Raw genomic sequence first — 20,897 nt, 5'->3', positions numbered from 1 at the left:
AAGTTAACAAAGAGCTGAGTTAAGGAGCCAACCTACAGCCTACGGCAGCAATCCAGGCAAGTGGCATTGATGACGGCTTGAACTAGAGCTTGGTTGTAGGAATGGAGGGTAGCATATGAGAGATGTTTTGAAAGAGATTATATAGAAGGGAACAAACAAAAAGGATTCAATGATTATTACAAAATTCCAAATCTGATGATTAGACAATGTTAATTCTATTTACAAAGACTGAGAATTTATGGGGATAAGCTAATTTCAGAAGAAGGATAGAAAACAGGAAGAGCTATGAAGTCCAAGAAGAACTATCCACGAGGCATTTGGAATCTGAGATACAGCAGATTTTTAATTGGAAGACTCACATTAGAATTCTGGCTCTGCCACTTACCATATCTGTGATCCAAGCCAATTACTGAATCTTTGAATCTCAACTTCTTTGTAAAATGGGGTAAAGATTTATACAGAATGGCTGTTTTCAACAGAACCTCTCTGGAAAAACATACAAGAAATGAGACATTGATTGCCGTTGGGCGAAGAAGCTGAGTGGATGGCAGCACAAGAAGTGGGAAATATTTTACTATATATCCTTTTGTAGCTTGTGACACATGAATTCATTGGCATTAAAAGAAATGAATAAAAATTTAAAATAATATATAAGCAGGGGTGACATCTATTTCTGTAAGATTAAATAGCTACTGAGAGTCAAAGCACTTTGCAACCTCTACAAGCTACTATGCTGGAGAGCAATTCAGAACGTCAGGTAAAAGGACTAGACTGCTGGAGAATGCACATACTGATGTTAGGGGAAGCCATCAGAACAGCAGAAAATAAATGGAAGGAAGCACTCAGACTCAACTCAACTCAAAGATTCAACTCTGAGGAAAAGGGGTAGTGAAGAATACAGAGAAGGTACCCTTTAGACAGTAGAAAGAATGAGTGAGAATAGTTAGGTGCCAAAGAAGCCAAGAGAAAGGGTAGGTTGAGTGTCCAATATATTCAAAGAAAAGATGATAAAGGCAGAAAAAGCCTGTGGATTTAGTATTAAGAAGAAGACTAGTGAGCTTTTAAGTACCTAAGCAAAGTGATAGGGAAAGAGATCTAAATGAAAGTGTCTTAGATAAAAAGTAGGGGATGAAGAAATAAAAGCAGGGGCCAGCCCCATGGCTGAGTGGTTACGTTTGCGCTCCCTTCAGCAGCCCAGGGTTTCGCCGGTTCGGATCCTGGGCGAGGACATGGCACTGCTCATCAAGCTACACTGAGGCGGCATCCCACATAGCACGGCCAGAGGCACCCACATCTCGAATCTACAACTATATACTGGGGGGCTTTGGGGACAAGAATAAAAAAAAAAAAGATTGGCAACAGTTGCTAGCTCAGGTGCCAATCTTTAAAAAAAAAAGGAAAAGCAGATGTAGATGTTTTTGAAGTTCAAAAGAAAGCATTTTTTAAAAAGTGATTGTGATTAGGTAATATTACAGTTTTTAGTTACTTATTCAAATACCTAAGCCATTTTCATTTATCCACTTTTTATTGCCTAAACTGTCCTGCCTTGTATTGTTAATTAGCTTGTACTTAGGAATAAAATACTCAACCAAACAGCTCCAGAGGTTAAGGACTGTGTCCTGTATTTACATGTATTCAAAATGATGCCCTATAGAGTGCTCTGTGTATAACAGACATTTAACCTTTTGGAATAATCGAGAAGGAAAGCCAGACATTTTATATAAGATAATGATATTAGCAATTTTAAAGAAGGAAGAAGATTTTTACTATTTGAAAAACTAAACAAAATGTTAGAAAAATCTTATGATAAAATTATTTACTATGTTATCTTCTAGTTTCTGTCACTTAGCCCAGTCTTGGGTACCTAAAATGCTCTCAGTAAACACACACTGATTTAAAGGCTTGTTAATTCAAAATTAGTGAGCTTAACAGAGCACATCGTGAACTTCCCCAGACATGGCACATCAATCATATCTCCACGATGAAATCTGGTTCTGGTTCAAGTTTCTGTTTCAAGGACATTACCTCCTACAAACCTGTTCGTACCAGAACCATTTTTCACATCAGTAAAAAAGGAGAAAACCGACTCTTCAAATGGAGCCCCCATCTCACTCCCCACCACCGTCTTCTTCACTGACTCTTTGCTCTGAATTTCTCTCTCCATGCTGGTTTAACTCACTGCTCAACCGAGGCTCTGTCCTGAATTACTGTTTTCTGGGTCAGTTCCTAAATAGGGGCTTCTCCTCCACCCTAGAATGGGACCGGCCACCAGGGAAGTGTTCCAGAAAGGAACATGGCAAAAAGTTTATAATCTTTAAAGCAAAGAAAAGTGTTATGTTTAAAAGTACTCTGTCAGAGACATAACAACTCTAAATTGTCTATCTTATTGTACCAACTACAAGGAAAAAGATGAAAAGAACGACTTCTCAGGCTTAAGTTGTCATTCCTTCTAGTATCAGGTAAGGTACAAATCAGAACTCACAGGAGAGAGAAAGCCAAAAATAAAATTATGTCTTTGAGAATATCCAGAACAAATAATCTTTTGCTTTGTAACACAGAGGTTACATAAATCAACCTCTTTAGATAAGACTATAACATCAGAATAGTATACACTATTAATACAGATCAGCACCAACTAAAATAGATATTTATCTTCACAAGGCATAAAAAACTCCAAAGAAAAATATAAACACATGAAAAAACATTTTTGTTCCTATGAAATTAAGTCTGTTTTTGACTACCGTAATAATAACGCACTACACTTGGGCCTTGATTTAGGCCTTTCCTTCCTTCAGGTTTTTGAAACATTCACAATGAAAGCATTTCCTTTAAACCTGGAATATTTGATTCCACATGGAAATTATAATACCTACCAACACACCAGTAAAAGTAGCAATGGAATGGACACAATTTGCACTTGAAATACCAAAACTCAAAAATCAATCAGCAGTGGTAAGACTGGCTGAGAGGGAGGAAGGAAAGAAGACAGAAAGAAAAGAGGGAGGGAGGAAGCCCTAGGAAAAAAATAATTATTCTTGGTAATTGAGAGGAAAATTCAAATTTGAAATCAACAAACTATTACTTTTTTTTTTTTTTTAAAGATTTTATTTTTTCCTTTTTCTCCCCAAAGCCCCCCGGTACATAGTTGTGTATTCTTCGTTGTGGGTCCTTCTAGTTGTGGTATGTGGGACGCTGCCTCAGCGTGGTCTGATGAGCAGTGCCATGTCCGCGCCCAGGATTCGAACCAACGAAACACTGGGCCGCCTGCAGCGGAGCGCGCGAACTTAACCACTCGGCCACGGGGCCAGCCCCAACAAACTACTACTTTTAAGGGTTAAATCATTAGAACTGTTTCTCCCTGCTCTATTTCAATATTTTCAAAAATATATCTAGGCTTTGAAAAAACGATTATTTGACCAAATCCATTTAATTAAAATCAACATGGTCTGGTTTCAGGCACAGTAGGAAAAAATTCTTTGTGGGAGAGACAAATATTAAAAAATATATATTTTCAATTCAAAATAACCAAAGAAAAAAGCTATAGGAAAGATAAATCAGAATAAATACTCAAGGGAAGATGTGGTATAATAAAGAAACATTAGTAACCTGTAAAATCCACAAAACAGTTAACATTTAAGTAACATTAATGTGGTTGTAAAGTTCAATGCAAATACTATGAAAAAATTTATTATGTATAGCATAAAAAATGATGATTGGTAATTAAATTCCAGATTATTTTAAAAGATGTGTGGAGGGAGGGGAATGAAGGGGAGGAAAAAAGAGAATTTAAGCCTGCTAAAATTTGCAACATTTCAACCGCCATACTTTTCATTCTTAAAAGAGATACACAAGTTCTTATATTAATATATATTGAATACAGAGATAGGGAAAGTAAAAATAATGTTTAATTAGCATGTTAAAATCTTTTAATTCACTAGAGAATATAGGAACAAAGAAAATGATCAAAATAACAGGAAAGTAACAGAACAAAGGAAACAAAAAGAATGCATTATAAACAGCAGAAAAGAAGACAGAAGAAGTAAATAAAAAACCTCAGTTGTATCAATAAATGTAAACAAGTTATATTATACTATTAAAAAAGATTTAGATTAAGTCTAAAGAGATAAATTTAACCATACATACGCTCTTGATAAGAATCAAACCTAAATGACAGAGAAAAGTCAAGCATAAAATTGGCAAAGACCTGATCGATATATGCAAAGAAAAATAAACAAGTGGTAATATTAACAATACATAAAGAATTTGAGGCAAAAAGCTTTAAAAAAGAGAGAGAGGAGTCTCTAATTTTAATAAAAGTTTTATCTGTGGAACAAGTAGCATTAACATTTTTAAGTTAAAATTGTTATATATAAATTGGCATGAGAAGCTAATGAGTTATCAAAATTTCTCAGATCAAAGAGAAAAAACTAATTTAAGATATAGTACACTAGAGTAATATCATTAATAAAGTAGATTCTATATAGCTTTATATTGAATGCTATTATAATATTAATTATAATAATATATAATGCATAACATATATTGTATATTATCTATATATTATAGATAAATATATAAATATAAATAATAGAATAATAGAATAGAAAATATATAGAATAGAAATAAAAATATAGAAATATATTTCTATATAATTATATAGAACATATTATATAGAAAATATACCTTCTTTTCAAATCCCATGAACTATTTACAAAAAGTGATCCTATACTGGGCCACAAAGAAACTTTAAAATTAAGAATTAATAACAAAAGGTTAGCAACAACAAAAATTCCACCGACAAATATAAAAAGCTAATCAGTTCAAAAACAGAAAATTCTGGTTATAATATAAGTAACTACTAGGGATATAATGTACAACATGATGATTACAGTTAATAGTGTCTTATGATATATATGAAAGTAGTTAAGAGAGTAAATCCTAAGAGTTCTCACGATAAGGAAAAAAATTGTTTTCTTTCTTTGCTTTTTCTTTTTATTGTATCTATAGGAGATGATGGATGCTAACTTAACTTACTGTGGTAATCATTTCATAATATATCTAACTCAAACCATCATGCTGTACACCCTAAACCTATACACTGATGTATGTCAATTATATTTCAATAAAACTGGAAAAAAAGAATAAAGAGAAAACATTATTTAAATTAATTCCAGGGTCAAAGAGGAAATCAAAATTGCTCTCATGGAAATTTAAGAAAAAACAAACTTTATGATACCACTAAAAACCATAAAATACTTATAGGTACGTCTACAGAATATGTGCAAGATTTGTATAGTGAAAACTAAAAACCGCTGATGAGAAATGAAGGATGAGTTCAATAAATGGAAAGTTATAGCATGCTCTGGATCAGAAAACAAAACTATTAAGATGTCAATTCTCTTCAAATTGATCTAGAGATGCAAATACCAGTCAAAATCCTAGTGGGCTTTGCTGCAGAAATTAACAAGTTCAGGGGCCAGCCCGGTGGCATAGCAGTTAAGTTTGTGCGCTCTGCTTTGGCGGCCTGGGATTCGCTGGTTCGGATTCCAGGCGTAGACCTAGCACCGCTTATCAAGCCATGCTGTGGCAGGTGCCCCACATAGAAAACAGAGGAAGACAGGCACAGATGTTAGCTCAGGGCCAGTCTTCCCAAAAAGAAAGAAAGAAAGGGAAGGAAGGGAAGGGAGGGAGGGAGGGGAGGGGAGAGAGGGGAGGGGAGGGAAGGAAGGAAGGAAGGAAGAAATAAATTGACAAATTGATTCTAAATTTTATATGGAAAGGCAAAGGAGCTAGAATATCCAAAATAATTTCAAAGAAGAAATCCAAAGGTAGAGGAGTGACACTACCTGATTCCAAGACTTCCTTTAAAGCTACAGTAATCAAGACAATGTACTACTGACTTAAGCACAGACACACAGACCAAAAGAACAGAATAGAATCCAGCAATAGACCTATAGAGATAAGGTCAACTGATTTTCAACAAAGATGCTAAGGTAATCCCATGGAGAAAGGACAGTCTTTTCAACAAATGGTGCTGGAACATCTGGCTATCCAAATGCACCTTGATTCCTACCTTGTACCATTTGCAGCAGTCAACTCAAAAGGGATCACAGAGAGCTAAACATAAAACCTAAAACTCTAAAATCTCTAGGAGAAAACATAAGAGAAAATCTTTGTGACCTTGAGTTAGGTAAAGATTTCCTAGAGAAAACACAAAAAACACAACCCAAAAAAGAAAAAAATTGATAAACTGGATTTCATCAAAATAAAAAACTTCTGCTCTTTAAGATACTGTATTAAAGGCATATACTGGCAGGAAATATTTGCAAAATACACATCTGATAAAGAATTCATATTCAGAATATATAAGAACTCAAAAACAAGAAGATAATCTTAAAAAACACGTAAAAGATTAGAATAGGCCCCTCATCAAAGAAGAGATATGGATAACAAGCCTATAAGATACTCAACATCATTAGTCACTAGGGAAACGCAAACTAAAACCATGATGAGATACTACTACAAACCTATTAAAATATGTAAAATTACAAAATCATACAATAAAAAGTGCTTGCAAGTATGCATAACCAGAACTCTCATACATTGCTGGTGGGTATGTAAAATGGTACAGCCATTATGGAAAACAGTTTGGCAGGTTCTTACAAGGTTAAACACACTTACCACACAACCCAGCAATTCCACTCCTAGGTATTTATTTACCCAAGATATGTCCTACAAAGACCTGTACCATAGCAGCTTTATTTATAAGAGCCAAAAAAAGGGAAAATCCAACCGTCCATCAACTTGTGAATGGATAAACAAATGGTGGTGTGTCCATACATTGGGACCGTACTCAGCAACAAAAAGGAGTGAACTACTGCTTCATGCAACATGTATGAATATCAAAAGCATCAGGCTAAGTAAAAGAAGCCGTACCCAAAAGGCTACATACTGTATGATTCCATTTATATCCTGGAAAGGAAAATTACAGGGACAGAAATCAGATCGGTGGCAGTCAGGGGGTGGGAGAAGGACAGACTACAGACAGGCCTAAAGGAACTTTTTGGGGTGATGACAATGTTCTATATCTCAATTGTGGTGGTTGCTACAAAACTATATACATTTGTCAAAACTCACTGAACTGTATACCTAGAAAGGCTTCTGTAAATACATCATATCACAATAAATCTGACTTTAAAAAAATACATTTCAAATTAATAGCAATGAGAACACTAGAGATGATTTATGGAATATGGCCAATCTGCACTAAGACGAAAACTGATAGCCTTAAGTGCTTTCATTATTAAACAAGAAGAATAAAAATAAATGAGCCAAACTCTCGAAAAAGATAAGAAAGACATGTTTCTGGCAAGTCTAGTCCAGAAAAGGGGGATATAAACACAAACGCAATAATAAGAATAAAATGAAATTACAAATACAGAGACACTAAAAATTATAAAGTGTTCTTCATATTGATACTAATGAATCTGAAAAATGAATTAAATGGAAAAATTATCAAAACTGACACAAGAAGAAGTAGAAAACTTTCATAGGGCAATAACAATGTAATTGGAAACATTCTCAAAACACTGTCTCTGGAAAAAGTTCCAGGTTCAGATGGACTTATGGCACTTTTTAAGCTATACCTTCAGGAGATTGAAAATTTCTGTCACAGCTCTTAACTACTCCAGAGTAAAGAAAGAGAAAGCTCACAATTCATTTTATTAAGACAGCATAATCCCAACAACACAGTCTGTTAAAGTATACAAGAAGGAAAACTGGAATAATCTTACCTTTAATATAGGTTTTTAGAACTACTCTTAAAAAAGCATTTTTATGTATATGCCAGACACCACATATTGTGTCACTCAAAATATCTTAACTATCTGGCAATCCTTTATTTCGCCAGTTTATTTGCATTTGTTTCTTCAAACCTTTCATTTTGCATCCTCCATTCTCACTCACACCTTATGATGTTTCTTAATTAACTAAAAAAATAAAAACAATCACAAGAGACTTTCTACAAGTTCTTATACAATGTCTACCCACCCACCTACATTACTGCCCATATACAGTCTTCCGCTGCATAATGATATTTTGGCCAAGAATGGACAACACATACGATAGTGGTCCCATAAGATTAGTACCATATAGTCTAGAGTATAGTAGGCTATACCATCTAGGTTTGTGCAAGTATACTCTACAATGTTCACACAACAACAAAATCGCCTGAAAACGCATTTCGCAGAATGTATTCCCCTTGTGAAGCAATGCTTGATTGTACTACTCTGTCTTCCTTCCTGTCCCTATGTGAACTAGATAGAGCGCATCCACTTGTACACTGGATCCCTTCTAGTCTCACTTATTCACGAATTTTGCTCTATCGGGTCATTTCCATCAATATAAAATGTGCTGTACTCCTCCCACGATAAAAAAAACAAACAGCAAACAAACAATATACTCTTTAGCAGTACCATCTCAGTTCTCCGCTCCCTTTAGAGCAGAACTCCTTTAAAAACATTGTCTGTATTCACTGTCTCCTATATCTCTCCTGTTTTCTCCAATCACTCTTTTACCCACAATACTCCAATAAAATCACTCTCATTAAGGTCACTGATGACTTCATACTGCTAAATGCAAAGGTGAATTATCAGTATTCATCTTGGAGAATACAGTGCTGCATCTCACACAGTTGATCACAGCCTTCTTCCTATAAAACAATACTATCCTGACTTATCTCCTCTCTTACTGGCTGCTTCTTATCAGGCTCCTTTGCTGGTTCTTTCTCATTTCATCACTCCCTAAATCTCTAATCCATATTCTCCCTCTAGATGACTCATCCAGTCTCATGGCTTTAAACACCACCCATAAACTGATGACTCTCATATTTCTAACTTCAGCTAGATGTATTCACTAAACTCCAGACTCATATGCCCTTGACATCGCCATTTGGATGTATGACACCATAAACTTTATATACTCAGAACTGAACTCCTGATCTTCTCTTCAAGAAATAAGCCTCCCAGGGTCTTACTCATTCCAAGTCAGTCTGTTGAAGCCAAAAACCTTAGCGTCATCCTTTCTTTCTTTTATACTCTTTATATAGCCTGACAGTAACCCATCAGTTTTGCCTTTAAAATATACCCAGAATATTACCACTTCTCACTGCTACCCCCACAACCCCCTGTTTCAGGTAACCATAGTATTTCCTAACTGGATTATTGATAATCACCTCCTAAATATTCTCCCTTCTCCTTTCCTTGAGCCTCTTCAATCCAGTCTCAACATAGCTAAACCAGAGAGAGACCTTTAGACTTAGGTTATGTCCTCTGCCCCCTAACCCCTATCTCCTGGTAACTACCATTTTACTTTCTGTTTTTGAGTATGGCCTTTTCAGATTCCACGTATAAGTGATACCATACAATATTTGTCTTTCTCTGTCTGACTTGGGGGTAGGGATCGGAGATAGCACAGATGTTACCTAAGGGTACAAACTTGCAACAAGTAGTAAATAAGTTCCAGCGATCTAACGCACAGTATAGTGAACACAGACAACAACATGGTATTATAATTATCAAACTTGCTAAGAGACTGGAACTTGATTATACTAACCAGCAAAAAGAAATGATAATTACATAACTTGATAGCGGTGCTAATTATTGCTACAATGGCAATCATATTACAATATATCAATATATCAATGTATCAAATTAACATGTTGTACACCTTAAGTTTACACAATGTTATATGTCAAATATATTTCAATTGAAAAAAAAAAGATAATGTCCTCTGCTTGAAATCTTCCAATGGCAATCCATGTCATGCAGAGTAAAAATCAAAAGTCCTTACAAAGGACTCAAGGGTCTAAATGATCTGCTCCTCCATCCAACCATCTGTCTAACAGTATCTCCTACTCATCTCCCCTTATTTAGAGTCACATTGACCTCACACTCATGGATGCTCTCACCTCAGGCTCTTTCTTGCTGGTCTCTGCTGGTAACGCTCCTCCTTCAGAGGCCCATGAGGTTGGTGTTCCCTCCTTTAGGTCCTTGCTCAAATGTCAACTTCTTAGTGAGGGCTCCCCTGACCACCCTATTTAAAATTGCGACCTCCATCTCCCACACTCATTAATCCTCTTTCCTGATCATAGCATTTATCACTATCTGACCTCTCTATCTAACAAAAGCAAATGCAAATCTTCTCTAGAGGAATGCACTTTCATTCGGGGCTTTTTAATTTTATTTTACTTAGGCAACACTGGTTTATAACATTATATAAATTTCAAGTGTACATCACTATATTTTGATTTCTGTGTGGACCATTCTGGGCCTTAAAGAATTCCCACACATACCTTTCCAAGGAAAATGAGTAGCTCAAGGTGAAAAACAGCCAAGTATACAAGGGAAAAGGGTACTACATTAGAGAATCAATAGAAATAGACAGCAGAAACAGATCTGAAAAAATGTCAGTTAGCTGGAGAGATAATTATTGAACTAAAACATATATCAGGAGAAATTATCCAGAACACAGCACAAAGAGATAAAGAGATGGAAAATAAAAAGATAAGTAACATAAGGGATTAATAAAAGGGCTAACATATATTTAATGAGAGATCCAGAAGGAAAGGAGAGAGAGACTGGCAATATCTGAAGGAATTATGGCTGACGATTTTCTAGAACTGTTGAAAGACACCAATCTTATGATTCAAGAAAATCAATAACCTAGATAATTTAAATAGAAGAAATCCACAACCAGACATTACATAGTGAAATGCAGAACACCTAATTAAAGAGAAAAACATATAAGCAGAAAAAAAAAATTCCTTCAAAGAGTACTTCTACTTCTCAGCAGTAATAATGGAAAGGAGTAGACAATAGAATCATATCCTCAATGCCTTGGTATTCTATTCCCCAGACAAAGCATCTTTCAAGATTGAGGGTAAAATGAAGACACTTTCAGGCAAACAAAAATATTGGGAACTTCACCACACAGACAATCACTAAAGGACTTTCCAAAAGCACAAGAAAAAGTATTCCAGAGAGAAAGCTTGAGATGCAAGAAGAGCAAAGACAGTGGAAGGTCCAAATGATCACTGAGTTCATAAAACAATAATAAAACTGAGAGGAAAAGACAGAATTAAGACACATGACAACAATACATAACAGTTTGGAGGGATGTAAATGGAGTTAAAGCGTGTTCTAAGGTCTTTGTAGCAGAATTAACATAAGACATATCTGAAATACAAAGACTGAAATACAACCTACCATGTAAATACATCTAGGAGAAAGCTGAACTAGCTATATTAATATTAGACAAAATAGACAGGCAAAAGATCCATTAAAGAGAACGTAATGATATAACATGTTCATGCATTAGGAGACTTAACATTGTAAAGACAATTTCTTACAAATTGATCTTTCTATTAAAGGCAATCCTGATCAAACTATCAATTTTTTTTTTTAAGTGCAACTTGACCAGCTGCTTCCGAACTGTATAGTGAATTACCAAGGAGCAATAAAGTACGGGTATCCAGAACATATAAAGAATGACTACAAATCAACAGAAAAATAAGCAAGAGACTTGAATAGCCATGTCACAAAAGAGGAAATCCAAATGGTTAATAAACATATTAAAAAGATGTCCAACTTCTTGGGTAATCAAGAAATTACAAATTAAAATTACAACTTCTAAACTGGTAAAAATGTACAAGTCTGATAGTTCCACATGTTGACAAGGATGTGGATCAATGGGCATTCTCCTACACTGCCGTTTGGAATGTAAACTGGTTCAATCACTTTGGAAAACAGTTTGACATTATCTGGTAAAGCTGAAGATATACATATTCTATAAGTCAGCAATTTCACTCTGAGGTATACACTCTAAAGAAACTCTTTGCACATGTGCACCAGGAGACAAATAGAAGAATGTTCAAAGCAGCATTGTTTGCAAGAGCCCCATGATGGAAATAACCCATCAATAGCAAATAAACTGTGGTCTATCCACATAATGGAATACTACATAACAATTAAAGGGGAAAATACGCAACCATATGGATGAGCCTCACAAGTAGAATATTGAGCAAAAGAAGTGAAAACAAGTAAAACTAAATATTTTTTAGGGAGGCATATATAGATGGTAAAACTATAAAGAATAAAGAAATAATTATCACAGAAGTCAATAGTGGTTTCCTTTGGGTAGGTTTTAAGGTTCTGATCAGGGAGGACTACGTGAGGGAAGGGGGCAGGGCTCTGTGATCTGGCAGTGTTCCATTTCTAGTCAGATGGTGGCTACATGGATTTTCATCTACAATTATTATTTAAACTGTTAAATATACATTTTACATACTTTTCTGTATGTGTGATCTCTCTCACAATAAGAAACAAATGAGAAGAAACAATACAGTGCTCTTACTGGGTTAGGTTCCCTAAAGTGACTGAGCACATTCTCTTCTTGGAAAGACAGTATGGTTTAGAAGAAAAAGCACTAGAGGACAGAGATCTCCTAATTAAGTTCTTAATTAAGTCCTCTTAAAAAGCTCTCTTAAGCATATTAAGTCTCTCTGACCGCTAATTTGCTCATCTACTAAATGCAAATACTAATAACCACCCTTATCTCTTGGGATATTTGTGACTATCAATCATAATATATTGAAACTTTAGAAACTGCAAACAAAAAACAAACACAGCAGCTTACTTGCACTAATCTGAAATTGAAAGGTTTTTGTGACATTGTAGCTATGATGATACCAAGAGAGAATAAACACCATGAAAATAAAGGTTGAATTCTAATTTTCCATTTCACCTTAAATAGCATTTTTTAGAAAATGGTACATCTGTTATCAGTAATGGGTAAACAAATAGGGTTTCATTTTGAGCAAAAAATAAATGTAAAACATTAATTTAACCTCAGAAATGCTATAAAGATGTCACATTAAAAGTCGAGAGATAGATGAGATCTGCTCTTGCATTTACAAAAGAAAACTTAAAAATGGCTTTCCCTCTCTGTGAAAAGGAGAAAGATACTTTGTCAAGTTACCCATCCAGCACCTTCTTCCTAATAAATCATAGCATCAAAATCGTTCTCCCTAAATTGAGTAAAGGAAACAGGAATAAAATAAACAATTTAACTGGGTTTCTCAATTAGCCTTAGTGCTGCTATGGGAAAATTAACAAGATATTGAGAGACAAGTCTAATTCACTAAGACAAAAATTTAAACCATAGAAGTTTTATGTACTTTGCCACTTATAAAATAATTTCTGCCACAAATATCAACAATGCTCTTAGAAATTTTTCATTTTCAAACACTTAGATGACAAAGATGATATAAAAATATAAAGCAAAACAATTTACTCTACTACAATGTTGTATTATTTTTCTATATAAAATTTTAATGTTCAAAGTTCTACATACCTGAATGTTTTCCCTATTCCAAGTATGTGGTGTTTTATTGGCAAGTAATTTCAGATCTTGAATAGCAAGTCTCTTTACTGCTTTTCTGGGGTCATTCTTCAAATACTGCAATAGAAGCTGAATCTATAAAGGAAATGTCACTCCATGAACAACACTGTCACTGAAATTATCATTAGTGATGCAGTGTGGTTTAGCGAAACTTTCAGATTTGAGACAGGGCTCGTTTCAAATTGCAGCCCTGTCATTTATCAGCTATGTGCCCATGTTTGGATCTCTTTCTCCTCATGTATAAAAACATACTATCACCTAACTTGTAAGGTTCCAGCACAGGGCCTGGCCTTTAACATTCAATCCCTTCTTGCCTTTACTGCTAACTCCATGCTCTGCTATGTACCCCTAACCCCACCTCATTTCCCTCAAAGGCTCCTAAGAATTAGTACTATGAATATAGAGAAGGAAAAAACAAGCAAAGGGAAATTAAACTGATCTTTATCAGAGAAAGAGACTTTAGTATTATCAAAATTCATGCCTTACTTATTTTTTAGCACATAATACGCAAGTTTACTGAAGAAAAGGCAGTTTAAAGAAAATTGAAATTACCTGCTTAGGTGTATCAACCAAAGATGAAGCTGCAAGTAGAGTAAAAGTGTGCAAAGAAACAATCACCATTTTGGTGGAAGGATAGGACGTGACTAGCTGTTGCAAAAGCTGACGAGCACTGGACGCCAGGATCGCATCATGGTGCATGTGCTGTAGGATGGGGATCAACTTCAGCTTCAAGTCTACTGGTGTGGCTAAACCTAGATACAAAAGTAATTCTTAGAGACCTCTCATCATCACCCTTTATAGTATTCCAGATTTAAAAGGTATGATTCAATTAGCAAAATGACCATTTAAAAACAAATAGTATGCTAATAGTATGTTCATAATATTAAAGATAACTACAGTAAAGCTAATCAATAAGTTCAATAGTTTTTTTCCAGAAGTATTTATCATAACATTAATTTTTCAGTAATTATAAAATTACATGCTGATAGCAGAAAATGCCTTAAAAAGGCACAAGAGAAAGTAAAGCCATATTTGCTGCCTATGTCTTCTCATAGCATACCAAAAAGAAATACATATACACAGATGCTCATACATTCAATGGCTACAACTTGATTCTATTTGCAATTTTAATTATTTCCTTCAACATTAAGTCAAGATCAGGACGTGAACAGACTGTGTGTGGAGTGCTTCCGAAGCTCTCTGAACTTTGGTATAGCAATGCCTTTCTTTACTGCATACACAGCAGGAATCCCCGTGAGGATTAACTCCAATGCATCTTTTCCTGTCAACATCAGAACTAAATAGACCAAAAAACTCTTTTCTTCCACAGCATGGCTTTGTGGTGATAGAGTACAAAAAACTGTCAATCATAATGTACAGCATATATGCCAAAAGCTAATTTATACTCTGCAGATCACTGGTTTTCCCATTGTGAAATAACTGTTAGTGTGAATATATGACAGCATTTCAACTTCCAGCGGTGGCTTACATCAACAAACTCCCTTGCTAGTTGGCCTCTATTTGGGTTTGGTCAAAGCACAGAGCCTCAGGAGATGAAGAGGGAGAAAAATGAGGTCAGAGCATCTACTCCCTGGTTTTCTCTCTGCAGTGTCATATCATGCTTATGTTATTATCATTTTGACGCTTAAGGTACCAAATACATTTGGACACTGCAGACCATTCTGTCTTTGAAACTCTCTCTCTCAGTGGCTTCTGTCTTTTCATACTCTTCTTGGTTTTTGTCCTTTCTCTGACTGCTCCTTCTCATTCTTTGTAGTCTCCTCTTTTATCCATACTTCAATTTCTGGTATTCCTTGGGGTTAGTAATAAACGCTCTTCTCACCCAATGTACTTTCCCTGAGTGAGCTGATGTAATCCCATGGCTTCCATTATCAGCTATATGCTAAAAGACTGCTTCCCACTCCTCCCCCGTGCCCTCTGAACTTCAGATTTATATATCCCATTACCTCCTGGTTATCTCCACTGGGAGGTCTCAGAAGCATTTCATACTTAATAGAGCCCAAAGAGAACTTCTCATCATCACCACGAAATTGTTTCTCCAAAACTTTTCCCATTTTAGTCTATGAGAACTCCATCATTACAACTCCTCAGACCTTGGAGTCTTTCTTGATTCCCTTATTTCCTCACATTCTAAATTCAAACTTATTAGCAAATCTTGTTAGTTTTATCTTCAAAATATAACCCAAATGTGACTATGTCTTTCCAATTCCATTGCTACCACACTGGTCCATTTCCATGACCATCTCTTGACTGGATAATTACAAAAGTCTCCTAAATTTTCTCCCTACTTAGGCCTTCCCTCACGGCAGACTCCTGTCTCACATACCCCCCAACCCCCTTCTCTGCAAGTCTATTCTCAATCAACCCAGTAGTCAGAAGGATTCTTTGTGTTTACAGACATTTTTATTGAAGGTTTAGGGAGATTCAGAGATTCTAACTTTGGAGAAACACAAGCTTAAAATTAAATGTAAGGATATTTTATTCCTAAAACTCCCCTGCCTCTTCTGTTTCTTGGGCTCCAATCTTCCTCCACCTTGCCCCCACTCCCATTCCTGTGCTTTTCTCTCCATCTCTTTCAACTTCCTAATTCCTGTTCTTTTGCTTTAATTTTCTTATAGCTAAAACTTAAGTAACAATAATGGACCTTAACTGTGTATATTAATGGATTTCTATATATGAATATACCCATATAACCATCACCTCGATATACAGAATGCTCCAGCACCCTAGGAGGTTCTCCTATTCTATGAAGATTAACCTCAATGCATCACCTGTAGGATACGTTCACCTGTATAGCTAATATTACCTATTTAGGAGGATCACCTGTATAGCTGACATCAACTCCTACTATGTGCCCTCTGTTCAGATTTAGCTGGTGGAGAGCCCCAGCAGGAGATGGGAAGAAGAATGAGATCAAAGTATTTATTCCCTGGTTTCCTCTCTGCAGGGTCACATCAGGTCACATCACACTGAAGGTCAGTTTTCCAAAGTGGCCCTCCTGACATGACTCCAGGTTTCTAGTACCACTCTTCCCCTGCATACTAAAAGGGTGCAGGACTACATTATCTCTTAGAGTTTACCCTGCCCACACTTTTGTAAATGGTTTCTTCATTAAATCCTCCTTGGATTATCTTAATTCAAGTGTGACATCTGTTTTCCACTGAGATCTTATCTGATACAGCAGGCATTCAGTAAAAACCTGCTCAATGAATGAGTGATGCTTCCTTCTAATGAGAGCTTTCTGCAGGAGAGCCCTTTCCTAGTGGTGGGGAAAAAAGACAAAGGAATAAAAGGGAACAGGACAAAGCTCAACCCCTATATCTTGGTCTTCAACTGAGTGATTTTATTGTGGCTCCACTTCCTTTTCTGTAAAACAGACATAACAGGATTACCTCTCCAGGCCTGCCAAGTTGCACAATTCAAAGACATGCCATTTGGAAAAATACAAAGAAAGTAGTGGTCTCCAGAGTTGTGCAATGCAGTAGCCCCAGAACTCCCTTTTATGAATATTATGAGCGTAAATGGGGTTAATAATGTAAAGCATAGTATGGAAGACGAGATTTGGAAAACCAGGGCCTTGAAGGCTACAGTAAGAAATTTGGCTATGATTTTATTTGCAAGTAGAAGACAACGGAGGGACAACAGAATACTGGAGAGAGAGCTACAGACCAGAATGTTCTTCCCCTAAACATCTGCCTTTCTAACTCAAATATCACTTCATTAGAAGCCTTGCTTGATCAACATACATAAAAAGAAGAGTCTCCCCTTCCACCCTGCCATCTAATCCAGGGACTGACTATGCTCTTACCTCGCTTTTCCTCCACAGCACCTGATAGGTCATATTTTTATTCGTCTGTTGCCACTCCCCTTCTTCAGCCACCAGAATGCAGGTTACACGAGGGCAAGGACTTTGTTTTGTTCTCTACTGTATCCTAAGCACCTAGAACACTTCCGGCATTTGCAAGATGCTTAATAATGAATGAATAAATGAATGAATGGCAACCAGCACATAATAAGTACTTAATAAATGTTAGCAGCTATTATTAATATAAATCCCATTAGGTAACTTCATAATACTAAATGAAGCATACATACCTTGAATCATTTCACTGATTTTGTTACAGATTCCTACAGCAAAATCCCTTTGGAAAGAGAGAACAGCAAAAACTTTAAAACAGAAAAATTAAATTTGCTTAAGTTTTCTAAGGACTTGAAACAGAACACAATCAGCACAGGAGAAACACAATACTCCAAATTGTAACTAATATTCCAGCAGCTAGGTGCCAAGGGTGGGGTAAGAAATGCAATTGCCCAAATTCCCACCAGCAATGGGCTTACACCAACACTGTTCTCATGTGGTATTCAAGGAAAGGTGCTCTGGTTTACGAGTGCTGTTGCCACTGGCATCACTGAGTGACATTGTCTGAAAGATTCAAGGTCACCATCTCAATCTACATTGGTTTAGGATATATTTTTAATTAACAGTTGGTTAAATAATCAAGAAAACATATTGTGAATATTCTGAATTTTAGAAAAACAGAGCAAGTATGAAGTAGCAGAAATGCAGCAGGAAATAAGAGTAAAATCTTACTAAAAGCCAAACTACTTAAAGTCAGCCATGTTTTTTTATATTATATATGTGTAAAGTATTTTCCAATGTGCTGCACTTGATTCTGTTGCAACAGAAATACCACTGAATGTTGCAAAAGTTAATAATAACATGAATATTTGTGAAAAATATTATACAATATGTAAGGAAAGATAATACAGATAATATGATCAAACTTGGCTCATTTAGCCACAATAAATGATACATAAGACATGAAATACTTCCCCTCTGCAGTTCAATGGATGTCTACATAAAACATTTCCTGCCATTAAGATATCATTTGCCATTTTCAATTTCATTCTCTCACAAGTGGAGTTTTCCACAGGCTACATGATAAATGATCTCTTGACAGCTAATGGAACGTGTGATTGTGTATTCTTGTGTTTTCTAGAATTTTCTAAGACAGTAGGTTTACTGTATAAATGTTTTCTGAGATTAACTCAGTTTGTTCTCATTTCTTCTCCTGTGCTCTTACTATCTTTGACTGTATCTATTATAACCTTTGTAACCTCATTACCATTCAATACATCAACGTTTTGAAATCTGGCAGTTTTCCTTGTGCTTATGCAGAAACACATCAGGAAGCATACTCTGTTGTGCTTTGCAATAAAATTTTGAAAGATTTTTCTAAAATTTTATCTAAAATTGTTTCTATTTTAGTATTTAACAATACTTTATTCCAAAATAAAATAAAGTTTATTTGCAAAGTATTTTTCTTATACTTAAGAACGAATCATTGGTTTGAAAAAGATTAGAAGATTCATTTTCTCAACCCACAGCTGTACTGTGTAGGTCTAAAGATGCTGAAAAAGATGAAATTGACATAGCACAGAGTTTTCTAACTCAAGGAAGGGAGGAGTCTATTCTAAAAAAATGGCAAAATTGTAAATAAGAAAAACAAAAAAATATGGCTAAAGCTATCCCTCCACTTTACAGATGTTAATAATTTAGCTTATTGTGCCTTATAAAACAAAACATTTCAAAAAGTATTATACTACCAGTTTAGCTGCAGTTTCATTTTGAGACTAATAAATTAGAATTAAAAAAAAGAGACTATTTTGAAGGTAGATGTGATGTGCTCTTTAAAAGCAAAAAATTGTTTACTACAGCTTTTTAAACTAGAAATAATAAGAGGATAAGCTATCGTAATGCACTGGCCGGAGGAGAGTCCATAACAGTTGAGACCTGTGCAGCTGACAATGATGAATACCTGTTGAATGAAAAGTCAGTAAAAGAAATCAAGGCACTGCCGCTTTTCAACATTAGAGTAACTCATCAAATAAAAGATTTAGCTGCCAAGATGAAGACTGAGTTATAGGTCACCTGCAGAATTTTATTTCTGCCTTACAAATTGACAAATCTACAGACAAGGCTGCATGTGCTCTTTTGCCTGTAATTGTCTGGTATCAGCACCACCTAACCAGAGAACATCATCTTTTACGTGACGTCTAGGCAACAAAAACTATTTGCACTGAAATTTTCAAAGTGAGTAACATTTTTTAATCTCTTGGTTTGTCCTGGAACAACGGTGTTGATATCTTCATCTCTGGTGCCAAACGGTGAGTAACACTGCTGGCACCTTAGCAAGAACTGTACCAGCAGTCACTGTATTCTTCACCACTGCACACTCACATTAAAAAAGAAAGCAAGCCAGTTGTACTTACAAATGTCCCTGATAAAACAGCGAAAATTACTAATGATATTAAATTTCAACCCTTGAGTAATTGTCTTTTTAACATTTTCTGACAAAATGGAAAGCACACATTAAGTACAGAGTGGTTGTCTCCAGGGAAAGCACCATGCAATCATCTGAATTATCAGACGACCTAGTGATTTTTTCATGAAACTCCATGGTTATTCAGATGCGGCTATCTGGCAGACATTTTCTCCAAAGATGAATAAAGTAAGCTTGTAACTTTAAGAAAAATAACTGGGAAAATTTTCTGCCAATCTGAGCTTCTAAGCAAAAATTAGAATTTCAAAAAACTTTACCTGTCACCATGAGCTTGACAGCTTAACGTTTAAAGACTTTCTTGATGAGATCAGTGGTGATAGTAACAAATGTGATTCTTTGATGTTATACAATGAAATGGGTCAACACTTGGAAGACCTGCGTAACAGTGAACCAGTATTTTCCAAAAGACTAATGCCTAAGTTATAAAACCACACACGGATAAGAGATTCCAATGGATTTCAATGCAACATAGTACAAGTTCATTGATATGGTTTTAGAGTCCACACTGCAATTAACTATTTAGAAACCATTTGCCTAGTTACGGCATAGCATCAAAGAAAAATATTCATAATTACCTAATAAGCCTTTAAAAATACTCCTCCCTTTTCCAATTATATAGCTATGAGAGGTTGGTTTTTCTTCATTAACCAAAACAACATATTGCAACAGAAATGCTGAATGCAGAAACAGATGTGAGAATCTAGCCAGACATTTAAGAGATTTGCAAAAATGTAAAACAATGCCTCTCTTCTCACCAAGTTGTTTTGGAAAATAATTACTTTCATAAAGATATTTTTATGTTAATGTATTAGGAATTTGTTATTTTAAAAATGAATTAATAAATATTTTTAAAATTAAGCCATCTTAATTTCTAATATACTAAATGTCAATAGCTATAATCCACATAAACAAAAAAGGCTCTTTGAGGACCTCAATAATGCTTGAAGAGTATAAAGGGATTCTGATACCAAATAGTTTGAAAACTACTACTCTAAGATATCAGCTTCACCTTCAAGAGGAAAAAGTAAGTTTCAAACGTCTTTCAAGTATAAGGCAAGAGGTATACGAGGTACA

General features: G+C 35.4%; 1 protein-coding gene across 1 annotated transcript in view; it reads right to left on the bottom strand.

Annotated features, from left to right (window-relative positions):
- The window catches only part of INTS7 (integrator complex subunit 7), a 91,577-nt gene that overhangs the window by 49,036 nt on the left and 21,644 nt on the right, over positions 1-20,897 (bottom strand). The window contains exons 5-7 of the mRNA XM_046683180.1: positions 17,575-17,621; positions 14,011-14,210; positions 13,411-13,533 (exon numbers count right to left, since the gene is read on the bottom strand). Coding sequence (XP_046539136.1) covers positions 13,411-13,533; positions 14,011-14,210; positions 17,575-17,621 — 370 coding nt within the window. The remainder of the gene's footprint in view (positions 1-13,410; positions 13,534-14,010; positions 14,211-17,574; positions 17,622-20,897) is intronic.

Source organism: Equus quagga, chromosome 13 (genome assembly GCF_021613505.1).
Source record: "Equus quagga isolate Etosha38 chromosome 13, UCLA_HA_Equagga_1.0, whole genome shotgun sequence".
Taxonomy (NCBI): Eukaryota; Metazoa; Chordata; class Mammalia; order Perissodactyla; family Equidae; genus Equus; species Equus quagga.
The sequence above is the reverse complement of the archived record's forward strand: the minus strand, read 5'-3'. Positions and strand labels throughout refer to the sequence as shown.